The sequence below is a fragment of the Terrapene carolina genome, unplaced genomic scaffold, assembly GCF_002925995.2.
Source record: "Terrapene carolina triunguis isolate 2854851 unplaced genomic scaffold, T_m_triunguis-2.0 Scaffold96, whole genome shotgun sequence".
NCBI classification, from domain to species: Eukaryota; Metazoa; Chordata; order Testudines; family Emydidae; genus Terrapene; species Terrapene triunguis.
In genome coordinates, this window is record NW_020664447.1 from 80,168,584 (window position 1) to 80,183,728 (window position 15,145).

Genomic DNA, 15,145 nt, shown 5'->3' on the forward strand with positions numbered 1-15,145 from the left:
ACTGTAGCAAAAACCTCACTAAAATGAAAGTATATCAAGTCTACTGCTTCCCCCAACCCCCACCCCACCAGGTCAGTAACCCTATCAAAGAAGGAAATTAAGTTGGTTTGGCATGATTTGTTTTTGAAAAATCCATGCTTGACTATTCCTTATAGCCCTGTTATCCTCCAGGTGCTTACAAATTGATTGTTTAATAATTTTTTCCAGTATCTTTCCAGGTTTAGAAGTTAGGCTGACTGGTCTATAATTCCTCCTTGTTCCCCTTTTTAAAGATAGGTACTATGTTTTCCCTTCCCCACTCTTCTGGGACCTCTCCCATGCTCCACGGGTTCTCCAAGATTGCTTCAGCTAGTTCCTTATGTACCGTAGGATGAATTAAATCAGGCCCTTGATGACTTGAATACACCTAATTTATCTAAATATTCGTTAATCTGTTATTTCCCTATCTTGGCTTGCATTCCTTCCCCTGGTTGTTAATATTAGTTGTATTAAGTATCTGGTGTTCTTTAACCTTCTTAGTGAAGACTGAAGCAAAATAGGCATTAAGCACCTCATCTTTCTGATGTCATCAGTTATTAGCTCTCCTTCCCCGCTATGTAGAGGACCTACACTTTTCTTCATCTTTCTTTTGCGCCCAATGTTTTTTAAGAACTTTTTATTGCTTTTGATGTCTTTTGCCATCTGTAACTCATTTTGTGCCTTAACCTTTCTGATTTTGTTCCTACATACTTGTGCTGTTCTCTGGTACTCCTTAGCAATTTGACCATGTTTCCACTTTTTTGTAGGAATCCTTTTTGATTTTCAGGTCATTAAAGAGGTCCTGATGGAGCCATATTGGCCTCTTACTAATTCTTCCTATCTTTCCTTTGCATCAGAATAGTTTGCAATTGTGCCTTTAATACAGTCTCCTTGAGAAACTGCCAGCTCTCCCGAGCTCCTTTTTATCTTAGATTTTCTTCCCCTGGGACCTTACCTACCAGTTTTCTGAGTTTGTTAAAGTCTGCCTTTTTGAAGTCCATTGTCCTTATTCTGCTGCTCTCACTCCTTCCTTTCCTAGAATTATTAAATCTATCATTTCACGATCACTTTCACACAAATTGTCTTTCACCTTCAGATTTGCTACCAATTCCTCCCTGTTGGTCAGAATCAAGTTTAAAATGGGCTCCCCCTTCTGCTTGCTTCCTTCACTTTCTGGAACAAAAAGTTGTCCCTGATACATTCCAAGAACTTATTGGAAATTTTGTGGTTTGCTGGATTACTTTCCCAACAGATGTCTGGGTAGTTAAAATTCCCCATTACTACCAGGTCCTGTGTTTTGGATATTTGTTGTTTGTTTTTTGAAATGCCTCATCCTCCACCTCTTCCTGATTTGGTGCTCTATAGTAGACCCCCAATTGTGACATCACCCCTATTTTTTATTCCTTTTATTTTTACCTTGAGACTAACTGGTCTGCCTCCCCACCTCCTTCTGTATCTCAGAACAAATGCATATATCTATGTATAAAGCAACCCCTTCTTCCTTTTTTCCCTGCCTGTCCTTTCTGAACAAGATGTATTCCTCTATACCAATATTCCAGTCATGAGACTTATCCCACCAAGTCTCCATAATGCCAATTAAGTCATAATTTAGCTTATGTACTAATATTTGCACTTCCTGTTTATTCCCCATTCTCCTCACATATGTGTACAGACATCTAAAATGTTGATCAGATTCCCCCGCTGATTCACTGTGCAAAGATGCTCTTTCCCTTCTTGGTCAGGTGGACCCCATCTCTTCCCAGCAGACCACGGTCAAAGAAGTCAAAGGAATAGCATCCCATGGTCAAAGAAGTTAAAGCTCTCCCATCGTTACCATCCATGCATTCATCTCCAGGATGCATGTGTTCCTGCCTGGGCCCTTACTCTCAATGGGGAGGATAGATGAGAACACCACCTGTGCTTCTGACTTCTTAATCCTAGCTCCCAGAGCCCTCTAGTCACCGCTAATCTGGTTGGACCTGGCATTATCATGGAGGAGTTCATGGCCACATACACAGGCAAAGGTTCCCCTCATATTCGGTCACAATAAAGTTGCAAGAGATATGACTTATCTTATTCTGTGTTAAAATCTTTGTCAAGGAGCACTAAGTGGAAAGTGCCCAGAGCACAAAATGGCTCTAATCCCTCCTTCCAGCCTAAGCAATCAGTGTGACTGTAATGAGTGTCCTGCCCAGAAGTAGGTGGGCACATATATGGCTACATTCAACATCAACATGTTGATATAGCAGGGGAGTGCAGAAGAAATATGACATGGAACTTCAGACTCTCCCACATCCCTTCTTCAGGAGATGGCAAGTGCCAAACTTTTTTACAAGGAATTTTGCACTTCCTGAAACTAGGGGTAGTAGAAGCTGTTTTTCAAGTCAAAAGGGTGTTTAAAATTCTTCTGTTTTCTTCATACAGCAGGAGGAGTTTGGGCTCAGGGAGTTGAACCAGTATTTATTTTGGTTGGGTTCAGTTGTGTTCAGGTTCAGTTCCAGTTCAGACCACCTAAATAAATAAATAATGGTTTGGTTATTGGTTTGAACCCATTCAAATCAAATTTCAATCTTAGTGGATGTAAATTCAAAAGAGAGTTGAAACTTAAAATTGATACTGTCTCGATCTTTGACCTTTTTATTTATTTTTTTAACTTTAACTTAACACATAAACACACAGGCCTGGTCTACACGGGGGAGGGGGGATCGACCTAAGATACGCAACTTCAGTGATGAGAATAGCATAGCTGAAGTCGACGTATCTTAGGTCGACTTACCTCGCGTCCTCACGGTGCGGGGTCGACTGCCACCACTCCCCCATCAACTCTGCTTCCGCCTCTCACCGCGGTGGAGTACAGGAGTCGACGGCAGAGCAATTGGGGATAAAATAAATAAAAATTAAATTAATGGAGATATACCTATCTCCTAGAACTGGAAGGGACCGTGAAAGGTCATCGAGTCCAGCCCCCTGCCTTCACTAGTAGGACTAAGAACTGATTTTTGCCCCAGATCCCTAAGTGGCCCCCTCAAGGATTGAGCTCATAACCCTGGGTTTAGCAGGCCAATGCTCAAACCACTGAGCTATCCCTCTCCCCGATCCAGCAGGTAGTATAGATGTACCCTAAGAAAACTCAAGTAGTCAAATAAACACGATTATTGTTTATGAACAGTTTGTATGAGTGAACTAAAATAACGTCTTCTAATATTTGCTCTTTCATATTGGACCTCTGTGGTGAAAGGATAAATTAGAGTTTGGGACATGTACCCTGCTTCAAATAGAGCAACTGAAGGGAGAGCTGCACCAGGGGTTGAGGATGGATGGGGAGAAAGGTTGGGTAGTCGTTACATTTTTTTTCTTGGTCTTGAAGAGTTACTGTTAACCTCTGGGACCAGGAACATTCCACCTCTTTTATCACCAGGTATGATGCTCAGAGATGGTTGATCTGTGTGGCCCCTTGCTGCCTTATGTGGTGTGCAGGCACTTCCTAAACTTCCCCTCTCCCTCCCTATTCCCTACCAGTGGTCCCCAAACTGTGGGCCATGCCCCTCTAGGGGGGCATTTCAAGGCCTGGGCCAGCCACCATGAGGGGTGGGGAGGGAATGCCACCCAGCCTCCCTCTGCCCCCAGCCGCAGCTTGGGCCACAGCTCCGCTCCTGTCTGCAGTTCCCGTCCCTGATTGTGGCCCCGCTCCCGGCCCTGGCTCTCAGCTGCAGCTCCGGCCCCGCTCCTGGCCACAGCTCCCAACCATACTTCTTGCAGGGGGAACGGACAGGTTCCATTACGGGTAACGGGGGAGGGAGGGGTGACAGCAAAAGTTTGGGGACCACTGATCTTGACTCTCTCCTTCTTCCCTGGTTTCAGTATAAAATATATTGTACTAAAGTGCAGACTACTTATTTTTGATTTGTTTGTGGGCATGGGGACTCTAAATGTTTTGAGGCATATCAAATAATATCATCCTGGTCATTAATTTCCTTCTCCCAGCATTACACAGACACCTCTCTTTTGCTCTTTTTTTGGAATCTCTCAGTCATACCATTTAATTTGTATTTTAGGTAAATATGCTTGATCCTAAGATAAGCCTTTTAATGATGTTTGCCAGCAATTAAGGGATTTTGCAGAAGTTTTGCCTGATTCAGGAGACACATTACTCTTGTTATGCCTCTAGTTAACAGATCCACTTGTATGAATAAGTAAATTATCTGTCTGAAACATCCCCTTTTTCAGTGAAAGACTTATTGACTTTTTTTTTTTTTTTAAAGACCCCCTTCCCCCGACTGAAATTAGAGGTGATGGTGGAAATCAGATTTCTGGTAGAAGAGTTTACAGAAAAGCCCCAGAGACTGGAGACTTCCCATATTGCACCATATTCATTCTTTTGAAAGAGCCCAATTTCAGGAATCATAACTTAAAAATATATTCACCTGTTTTACAACAAAGCTGCCTCTTTGTTTTTGTTAATTTGCACAAACTTCAAGTGGATTTCAATTGTTGAGGACTTCTCCTCCTCCTCCGTGCTTTTCCTCCTTTTTTTAGGCCAAGGTACTCATATTTCTTTCAAGTGTTATTTTATCAACCTAGGGAATTACTGTCTTCCCACACATTGAGTTTTATTTAATTAGTTATTGATTTTTGATGGTATATGTCTTCTACCTCTCCCAGTATTTTCTACATTTCTTATTTCTGGCTTTTATTTTATAAATTGCTCTTTAGAATATCCTTTCTCTCCTCAGTCCCATATCTTTTCTACTTTTAAACAAACCCTAATATTTTTCCCCTCCCAAAATTAAGGTCTTGAAGAGAATTACTACGTTCTTGATTTTCTTTCCAAATGAAGTTGTTTAAACTAACTTAGCTTTAGTAAAGATATTTTGTCCTTTGGTTGCAAATGATTTTTTTGTGTGGCTCAAACCATGAATGAAGCTACACAGGCACTGGTGTTTTCCTGTTTTTCAGTGAGGCTGTTATAAAACACTAGAATTTGTTTGACAGAGATAGTCAAAAAATCTAGATTCCACATGTCACTCAAAGTATGTTCTCTATAGATCAAAGTGAGTGTAAATATGATTCATGATTATTTTAACCAGCTCTCTAGTGATGGCTTTAATCGGGCTTAGCCGTTGGTCTTGTGGAGCCCTAATGCAAAGTGATGAGATACCACATGTAGCTTTCATATCGATTGCTGTTTCACCTGCTTACGACACGACCTAACTGTAAACGCTCCTCTTCGGCTGTTGGATGTTCCAAAACCTTTGATGCCCCAAGTCAGGCAATACTAGCACGGCTGTGATTGCAAAAACAAGACTGCCCCATATTGTGCAACCTTTTTGTAACTGCAGCTCTGGTCCTCACTTGACTGCTTTATTGTGCCCCTGGCGCACTACTTAACTTCCATGCTGATGCACTAGCAGTGCTTTTGCCTATTAATCTTTGTAAAGAGTACCGAGGCTGGAATGCCTGAACAAAGAGCTAAAATGTGAATTCTCTTACATTGATGTAGCATGCATAGGGTGTGGGTGCGGGGAAGCTAAAGAAAGTGAGTACATTGAGGAGATGTGTCGGAACTAGGGGTGTCAAATTATTTTTTTAAAATCGCCATTAATTGTGAGATTAAAAAAATAGTCGCGATTAATCTCCTTTTTAATCACACTGTTAAAATAATAATAGAATGCCAATTTAAATTTATTGTAAATATTTTGGATGTTTTTCTACTTTTTCAGTTATAACACAGAATACAAAGTGTACAATGCTCACTTCATACTATTATTTTTTATTACAAATATTTGCACTGTAAAAAAATAGTGTAACCTACAAGTCAAAGCATGTTCTTACTTTCAGGTGACATTGTAAATGGGCAGCGTTATCTTCCATAAATGTAAATAAACTTGTTGGCTTAGCGATTGGCTGAACAAGAAGTAGGACTGAGTGGACTTAAAGGATCAGAAGCTTTACATTGTTTAGGTTTTCAGTGCAGTTATGTTTTTTAAAAAAAAATTCTTCATTTGTAAGTTGCACTTTCATGATAAAGAGATTACATACAGTTTGTATGAGGTAAATTGAAAAATACTATTTCTTTTGTTTAATATATAGTGCAAATATTTGTATTTTTGATTCTTTTTAAAGTGAGCACTGTACACTTTGTATTCTGTGTTGTAACTGAAATCAATATATTTGCAAATGTAGAAAAACACCCAAAATATTTATAATAAATTTAAATTGGTATTCTATTATTGTTTAACAGTGCGATTAAAACTGTGATTAATCACGATTAATTTTTTAATCGCGTTAATTTGTGTTGAGTTAATCGCTTGAGTTAACTGTGATTAACTGACAGCCTTAGTCGGAACCAATGAAACTGCATTGCTTTAAAATTAAAATTGGCTTTAGTGATTTGTCTTAGCATATTACAAAACAACTAAATTTCACTTTGGATAAATGAAAAAGCAGGACTTATTTACAGAATTCTGCTGTCAAAAAAAAAAAACTTGTGAAAATAATGAAACTAATTTGTCACAAAATTTCTCCTCCTTTGTTCCACCAAGACCTGGTAGTTGTGGTATTTTGTTTTGAGTGCAGACAGCATGCGTGGTGTTGTACAGGACCTAGAACAGCCCCTCCCCAAAGAGCTTACAACGTAGAGTTCACTGACAGTACTGTATAGAGAGAGTACATCAGTTGTCAGGTGATTATAGTCCAGTCATTAGGCAGAGCTGTCATTTTAATTTCTATTTTTGTTTTTAAATCTAGTTTTGTTACAGGCTCAGCCCTTTGGTATGGTGTTTGTTTTGTTGGGAGTAAAAACTCATTTTAACTAAAACATGCACAAATTGCTTTCATGAATTCTGAGAAACAAGGAAAATATCTTTAAAATGTTTTCTAGGGCTTCAATTAATTTGGAAGAATAGGGAACTTGAGTTCCAATCACCACCTGTTACATAAAAAATACAGTCCTTTTTTCTCCTCTCTGACATACCCCTTTTCTAGACGTATGTTGATAATTTAGGCTGGTGCTGCTAGACCTTAAATATTTGCATTATATTAGAGAGCATTTTTAGGGGCAAATATAAGCAGCATAATGCATTTAGTTTTCTGAATGCCATTCCTATGTGTGGGAGGAGTAAGAAGCAATAAGGAGAAATGATCTTTCAAATATTTGCTTTTAAGGGGTACTGTCAAGTTAATTCTTTTGTTGTAAAGAAATGTTTACCTACCGTATATCACTAACAATACATTTTAATGGGCTTAAATTACAGCAAGGGAGATCTAGGTTAGATGTTAGGAAAAACTTCCTAACTGTAAGTGTTCTTAAGCACTGGAACATATTACCTAGGGAGGTTGTCATTGGAGGTTTTTAAGAACAGGTTAGACAAACACCTGCCAGGGATGGTCTAGATGTACTAAATTCTGACTCAGTTCAAGGCACTAGGTTAGACTACCTATTGAGGTCCCTTCCAGTTCTGTTTCTATGATTTTAATAAAAGTGAAAAGCTTAAAAATTCATTCTACTTGTTACTATAATTTTTTTTCTTAGCTTGGACAGTCAATTTTGAGTTTCACTTGTTTATACACAATATGGTTTTCAGGTTCTTAGTAGTGCAATGTTTGGATTTCAGTATTTTTAAACAAACATGGTTATTGGAATTTTGAAAAGTGAAATAATGTTGAGTTTTTATAAAATCTTGTTTTTCTCACAGGTTATATTTTAGATTAAATTTTAAGATGCCTATCTTTCATCTTAATAAGGATATAAGGAGGAGGAATGAGGTATAAAAGAAGAATTTTATCTTAACAGAAAACTTTACAAAGTTTTCCATAAAGTGTCTACCTAACTGCTTACTAAAGTTATTAATTTATTTGGTATGTATTGATTTATTTGGTATAAATAATTAGGAGGTACAGCATTGAAATTTAATGTTTCATGCTAGATTTAATTACAGTAATACAGTAAAGTACGTGTACTTAAAAATCTGAGATATATGGCATTTGAAAATTAACATTGTAAAAAGATATTGCTCTTACTATGCAATGAAATCAACCGCTGATTGAATCACACTATTAATATGATATGAGTATTAATGAGAACTTTTATTTTGAGATTCAGTGGCAATTGTTTTTAGGAGAAAATGTCTAAACTTTTGCATTTTCAGCACAAGTACATATACCATGCCTAGCACCTTATACATGTATACCGTATGTTGTACACATTATACGCAAAGCTCTAAGTGCCAACAGTAAAATCATCATGGGTGAAAGTTTTCAGTAATTTGTTCAAGCTCCTTTGTCAAGATAAGTTTGTTTACTCTGCAGGTTTAGCTCATGAGAGTGTGCTGAGAAAAGGGCTCTGTTTAAAATTACTGATGAATGGAGGCACAAGAGAAAGCATAAAAATGTACAAGCTTAATGCAGTGACAGCCACACAGAAACCTTTTTTGATTTGCAGCTTTTTAGTGTCATTTTAAGTTGCTGCTATTAGCCAATCAGATTTCTCCTGACTGCTTACATCACTAACTAGCCAGTTCCCTCCAGCTGCAGAGAGCTTCAGTTTGTCTTTTTTTTAAACTAAAATGGAGGCTGGTTTCTTGCCTTAAGGAGTACATTGCCTTTCCTGCTGAAGCCTAGATGTTGACATGTAATAAAGCTGGCAGCAGGATGGTGGTTGATGCAGCCAATTCCAATGGGCCGTTTCAGCCCGTGGCCCTTTTACATATTAGAGGTGAGTTATTGTGTGTTTCAGTGAATTGAAACTGTGTGTGGCTAGCTAATAAATGGCTATTGTGATTTTCAGATAAGGAAAGCAGGAAGTCCTTTGTAGTAGAATCTATTCTGTTTTGATGCAGACTCAGTATAATTGTGGAATATGGAAATCAGTTTTATATTAAATGCTATTTGGAGAATTTAAAAATTCAGAGAAGCATCGCTTGTATAGTTAAAAGCAGGTTTTGCTGCTTTCTACTGTGACTCTCCCATCCCCCTTTCTAGCTTTGCTGATGTCAAAGGATGTGAAGTCACTACCCCAGAAAGGTATTGGGTTGGGGGCAGGGCAGAGCTAAGTTATCAGTACACAGTTTGTGTAGCATAATGTAAGTGTTCAGAGTGCTGCAATGCTTTTTCTGTGTGAACAAACTAGAATGCCTCTAAAATCACTACAGATAGTAACTGAACTAGGAAGTCCACTGGAAAAATACCAAGAATTATAATGAAAATATCTAGTATTTATTCAAAAATCACTTCCTAGAAGTGTGTGTGGTTTTGTTGTTGTTGTTTTACTTTAACAAACAAGTTTTGTGAAAATTGGCTTTTGTAATTTGAATATTAAATATTTTTTAGTTGTTGAGTATATAGTCTGGGATTCATAGAATAGGAATGTATTGTAAATTTACATTTTTTACCAAGTTTCTAAATCTGAAACAAAATTAGGTATGGTGTTTAGGTAGGGAAAAAATACATAGTATATCTTGCAATTACTAATGCCTGGCATTGCTATATTTCTGGTTTTTAAAAGCAGTAAAATACCTTAGCAGGTTAAAAATGTTTATTTTTTTTAATGTCCATTCTCTTTCATTGAATTTGTTTTTATAACTCTTTTCTTGAGTCCAAAACATTTATTGGATGTGGTGATGACAACTTGAACAACTGCGTTCAACCTTTATCAAAGAAACAGAGCTGAAATTAAGTATCAGAGGGGTAGCCGTGTTAGTCTGAATCTGTAAAAAGCAACAGAGGGTCCTGTGTCACAGGACCCTCTGTTGCTTTTTAGAGCTGAAATTGTATTGCATCAACTAGTCTTTTCAGCTTTTTGTGGTATAAGCTAAATTGTTCAGATGCATACTGTACATAGATTTCCTGTATTGAAAACATTTTGCTATAACGGCCAAAGAATTCCTGCTGGAAAGCCTGGATCCCTGATTTAAACAGTAGAATCTGATCTCTACTAGAGCAAAATTATAATTCCTTGTGATACCTTTTAAAAGGTTAGTATCACCCAGCTGCTTGAAGAGGGATTTGGATGTATTCCAAGAGACCATAATATTGGCTTGTGGGTTGGGGAGTGCTCTACAACACTGGTTCTCAACCAGGGATACACATCTTGGGGGGTACTCAGAGGACTTCTGGGGGTACATCAACTGATGTAGATATTTGCTTAGTTTTACAACAGGTTACAGAAAAAGCACTAGCGAAGTCAATACAAACTAAAATTTCATACAATGACTTGTGTATACTGCTTTATATACTATACACTGAAATTTAAATAGTCTTTATATTCCAATTGATTTATTTTATAATTATATGGTAAAAATGAGAAGTAAGGAAATTTTCAGTAATAGTGTGCTGTGACACTTTTTTATGTCTGATTTTGTAAGCAAGCAGTTTTTAAGTGAGGTGAAACTTGGGGGATACTCAAGACAAATCAGACTCCTGAAAGGGGTACAGTAGTCTGTAAGGTTGAGAACCACTGCCCTACAAGACGTTTTATCCATTGAGTGAGAGCAGGGACTCTGCCCATAATCAAAGGAATACAAGCCAAAGTGACTGAAAGCAGACCTTCTCTACTCCTCTCCCCACCCTACCCCAAAAAAAGTACTCTGTCAAGTTCCCCTAATTTCTCCAACAAAATGTGCTGAATTTTTTGGTTCACTGAAGCTTACAAAATTTAAGATGAATTTTTTAAAAAGGCTCCAGAGGTGAGATCCTAGCAATGACAGGCCAGTAAGCCTAACTTCAGTACCAGGCAAATTGATTGAAATTATAACAGAACAGAATTATCAGATGAACATGATATGTTGGGGAAGAGTCAGCATGGCTTTTTTAAAGGGAGATCATGCCTCAGCAATCTGTTAGAATTCTTTGGGGGTGTCAACAAGCATGTGTACAAGGACTAATCCTATTGATATAGTGTACTTGGACTTTCAGAAAGCCTTCGGTTTGGGACTTCGTCAAAGGCTCTTAAGCAAAGTAAGTAGTCATGAGATAAGAGGGAAGGTCCTCTCATGGATCAGTAGCTGGTTAAAAGATAGGAAACAAACAAGAATAAATGGTCAGTTTTCACAATGGATATTAGCCAAGATGGTCAGGGACGCTACCCCATGCTCTAGGTGTCCCTAAATCTCTGACTGCTAGGAGCTGGGAATGGACATGAGGGGATGGATCACTTGATAATTGCATTGTTCTGTTCATGCCCTCTGAAGCATCTGTTCTAGAAGATACTCTGTTGCAGAGATGAGGTGACATTGCACTGGATTAAGTTTGGCTTGTGATGGGGATGTTTTCTTTGCAACTGTAAAGGATATTTTAAATATTTTTTTAAAGTGAAATCATAGACACTAGTACAGAATTCTGCAGCAAAGGGCGTGTTTTGTGGTGGATTCTGTGGCTTCAGTTTTTTAGTTTTTTTCCTAGCTAAACATAAGAGGGAGTCCCAAGCAGAGTCAAAGGAGAACCCTGTTTGAAATCCCAGTATACTCTGTCAGGTTTGGAGGGGAAGAGGTAGGGGCAAGGGCTGGGCTTTTTGCTAGGATGCCCATTGATTTTGCTGGTGAGTTATTTTTGGCATCTGCTAGAGCTGATTGAAACTTGGAATTTCTGTTCTATAGGAAATTTCAACAGTTCCAAAATTGCTTATTTTCCCAAATTGGAATGAAATTCTGAAATTTCCCTTTGAACAAAATTTCCCACAGAACAGCCTTAAGTGAAGTGCCTTGTTTTGACTTTATTATAATTCATTATATAAATTGCATAATATAAACTGTATACTATATTTTATAGCATAAATAATACAAAAGTCCAAACAAAAGTGCTTTGACTTTATAAAAAATGTTTTGATGATTTTGTCAAAGTTAGGTAGAATCAATATGTTCCTATAAAATGTTTTGATTTAATCAAATCATTGTTTTCTGCCAGAAAACTTATTTTCAGAAAATGTTTGACACACTCTAGCAGGTTGCTTTTGACTACCCATTATCCGGTAAATATTTTAAGCTATGATAATAGGTATTTATCTTAAATAAAAACAGTATAGTGTGTGTGTGTGCACATTAATTTATATTTTCATAAAACTCATATAGGGAGTATTTGCTAAACATGCTTGTGGAAAATATTTAAAGATAAAAATGCACTTCCATTTTTTACTTTTTTTTTAAATTTCCACCTTAGAGGAGAAAAGAGATCTACTAATGCTAACTGCAGATATTTTCTATAAATAGCTTAAACAAGAGTTATGAAAACTAGGAAGATGAGATCTCATTCTCTCCCCCTCCCCACTGCAAACAGAAGTCTCGCTTTAGTAAAGTCATGTCTGTACTAGGAAAGCTTGTAAGCACTTTTCTGCACAGATACAGAAAATGATAGCTGTAGTATAGACAGAATGCAGGCATTTTTGGAGAAATATGGATTCTGTTTTTTAGTGTGGACAACAGCCTATTAGCTTCCACTGATACAGGAAGAATGCTTACAAATATTTCCACTGTAGATGTATCCATCCATCCTTCTCTGCACTAGCATTTCTGGAGAAATCTCCCATCATTGCATTGCGACTAGTGTAGCTTCACAAATGGTAACACAAGAGACAGTGCTAGTATAAACTGGGGGCACAGTCATTTTTACCACCATGTTATCTAGATCTGCTCTGAGGTGCACTGGTGGAAAAACAACAGTGGGAAAGATTCCCCCCAAAAACCCCAAACCAGTTAGTATAGACACTGCTTTATTGGCCTGAATTCTTAATGGCTGCAATTCATACTACACACGATTGATTGTCTTTTCACAATTTATTTCAAGCCGAAGTTTTGTGAGATCCTGAAAGTTATATGTGAAGTGTGTTCAATTTGACTGTTCTTGCAGGATTCCCCCCGCCCTTCACCAGCCCGCTGGAATTTCCATTTTGAACCAGCTAAAGTACTCTGTGTTCTCAAAGTTTGACTCCCCCCACCCCCACCCCCAGAAGCAGCAGCAAGTTCTGAAAGATTTGGTGAAGGATTTTTTCTCTTAAGTTAATTTAGGTTTTGTGACAGATGCTGTATTGACATATATTGGAAGTCCTCTTTCTGTAGAAGAGGCACAGTATAGCCAATAGCAGTGCCAATTTTTCCTCTTCTGCATTGACCTGCCATTATGTCTCACCTCTGACTTGGAGGTCCCCTCTATTCGACACTGATGAGGCCACACCTGGAGTATTGCATCCAGTTTTGGTCCCCCACTACAGAAGGGATGTGGACAAATTGGAGAGCGTCCAGCAGAGGGCAACGAAAATGATTAGGGGGCTGGGGCACATGACTTACGAGTAGAGGCTGAGGGATCTGGGGTTATTTAGTCTGCAGAAGAGAAGAGTGAGAGGGGATTTGATAGTAGCCTTCAACTACCTGAAGGGGGGTTCCATAGAGGATGGAGCTAGGCTGTTCTCAGTGGTGGCAGATGACAGAACAAGAAGCAATGGTCTCAAGTTGCAGTGAGTGAGGTCTAGGTTGGATATTAGGAAACATTATTTCACTAGGAGGGTGGTGAAGCACTGGAGTGGGTTACCTAGAGAGGTGGTGGAATCTCCATCCTTAGAGGTTTTTAAGGCCCGGCTTGACAAAGCCTTGGCTGGGATGATTTAGTTGGTGTTGGTCCTGCTTTGAGCAGGGGATTAGACTAGATGACCTCCTGAGGTCTCTTCCAACCCTAATCTATGATTTGTAGGTGAGGATCATACTCTATGCCTGCTTATTGCTTGGCATCTCTACAGAATGCCAACAAGAATGCCAGATGTAATGGTGTCTTTGTGATGTAAGTATGTGTCCATGAGCATTTGGACTGTTTGCATTTTGATAGCTCCCAGGGGACTCCATCAAGATCAAGGTCCCATTGTATGAGGTGTATGTACAAACAAAGAGTTCAGTTGAGATACGGCACCAAACATTTGTCATATGGTGGTCTCTAAACTTGGGCTGTCTTTGAACTACTGACCTTGAGGTGGAAGGTTATTCAATCTCCATAACTACTGAAGGATCTTAAGGCAAACAAATGCTTTCTAGATGTAATATATAATACATTTACTTGTATACTTTCATATTGCTGTTACTATAGAATGCTACAAGATCACACTCTTGGGTCCCTTTGACCGTGAACAAACATAGGAAGTATCCTATGCAATAAATGCATTAGATGATAGCCAATTAATCTTTCAATCTTAGTATATGTAACTAATTCCTTAAAAGAAAGCTTCACCATTGTTCAGAAATTCCTGAATAAGCATACTTATTCTTAAAACAAATTGACACTTCAAAAGAGGCACATTTTTATTTAACAAAACTTGTTAAAGAACCTGGAGGCTACTATCTTAATTGACACAGAGTATGGATAAAGGAAACACTCTTCACACTTCATCGAATGAGAGTAACAGAAAATCAAGAGCCAAATTTAAAAAGTAGTATGGTTCTAGTTCTCCACGCAGAAAAACAAATCTCTTAATTGCATGCAAGACCAAAGGGTGCCCTGACCTCACCATCAACTGATTAAAAAAATGTCTGTTCATGTTTCTGAAGAAGGTCATTTTCAAAGTGTAGCGCTCTTACTATAAGCTGACCTTTCTTTTTTCCTGCAGGTACCAAGGCAGGATATTTAAATTAAGGCAGGTATTCAGTGCCTATGTGTGCATTTAATGCGGTGATGTCTTCTGCTATGCATCTGAAGAAGTGAGGTTTTTACCCACGAAAGCTTATGCCCAAATAAATCTGTTAGTCTTTAAGGTGCCACCAGACTCCTTGTTGTTTCTGCATTAATTGTTAACCAATTTCTTTACTACTTATTTACATGAAACTACCACCTAGTTAGAATGTAATGAAGCAGATTAATGGCTGCAGTGCACTGGTCTGCAGTTAAAGCCACTGCAAATATGTGTCTAAGGAAGGCGTTAAATAATGCATATAAATTAGGAGCACAGAATATGGTTGGGTATTACTGTTGAAGATAGAGCAATTGAATTTTTAATATGGTGAATGGGGGACTACTTCTTGGTTAAAAAATACCTAGGAAAAAGTATCCAGAAAAGCAGCCAATTTTTGGTTTAAAGAAAGTGTTACCTGAGAGAACAATATCCAGGAATTTGCACACTGCTTGTAGGTTTTTTTGCTTTTCTCATGCATTGAAGTGT

At 38.2% G+C, this 15,145-nt stretch overlaps 1 protein-coding gene across 3 annotated transcripts in view; it reads left to right on the forward strand.

The window, feature by feature from the left end:
• Positions 1 to 15,145, forward strand: part of PPP2R5C (protein phosphatase 2 regulatory subunit B'gamma) — a 179,711-nt gene that overhangs the window by 62,062 nt on the left and 102,504 nt on the right. Inside the window, exon 1 of one of the 3 annotated variants that reach the window (XM_024201469.2) lies at positions 8,562 to 8,731. The exons of the other annotated variants lie outside the window; for them this stretch is intronic. Coding sequence (XP_024057237.1) covers positions 8,638 to 8,731 — 94 coding nt within the window. The 5' untranslated portion in view covers positions 8,562 to 8,637. Of the gene's footprint in view, positions 1 to 8,561; positions 8,732 to 15,145 lie in introns of those variants that run through there. 3 annotated transcript variants of the gene reach the window in all.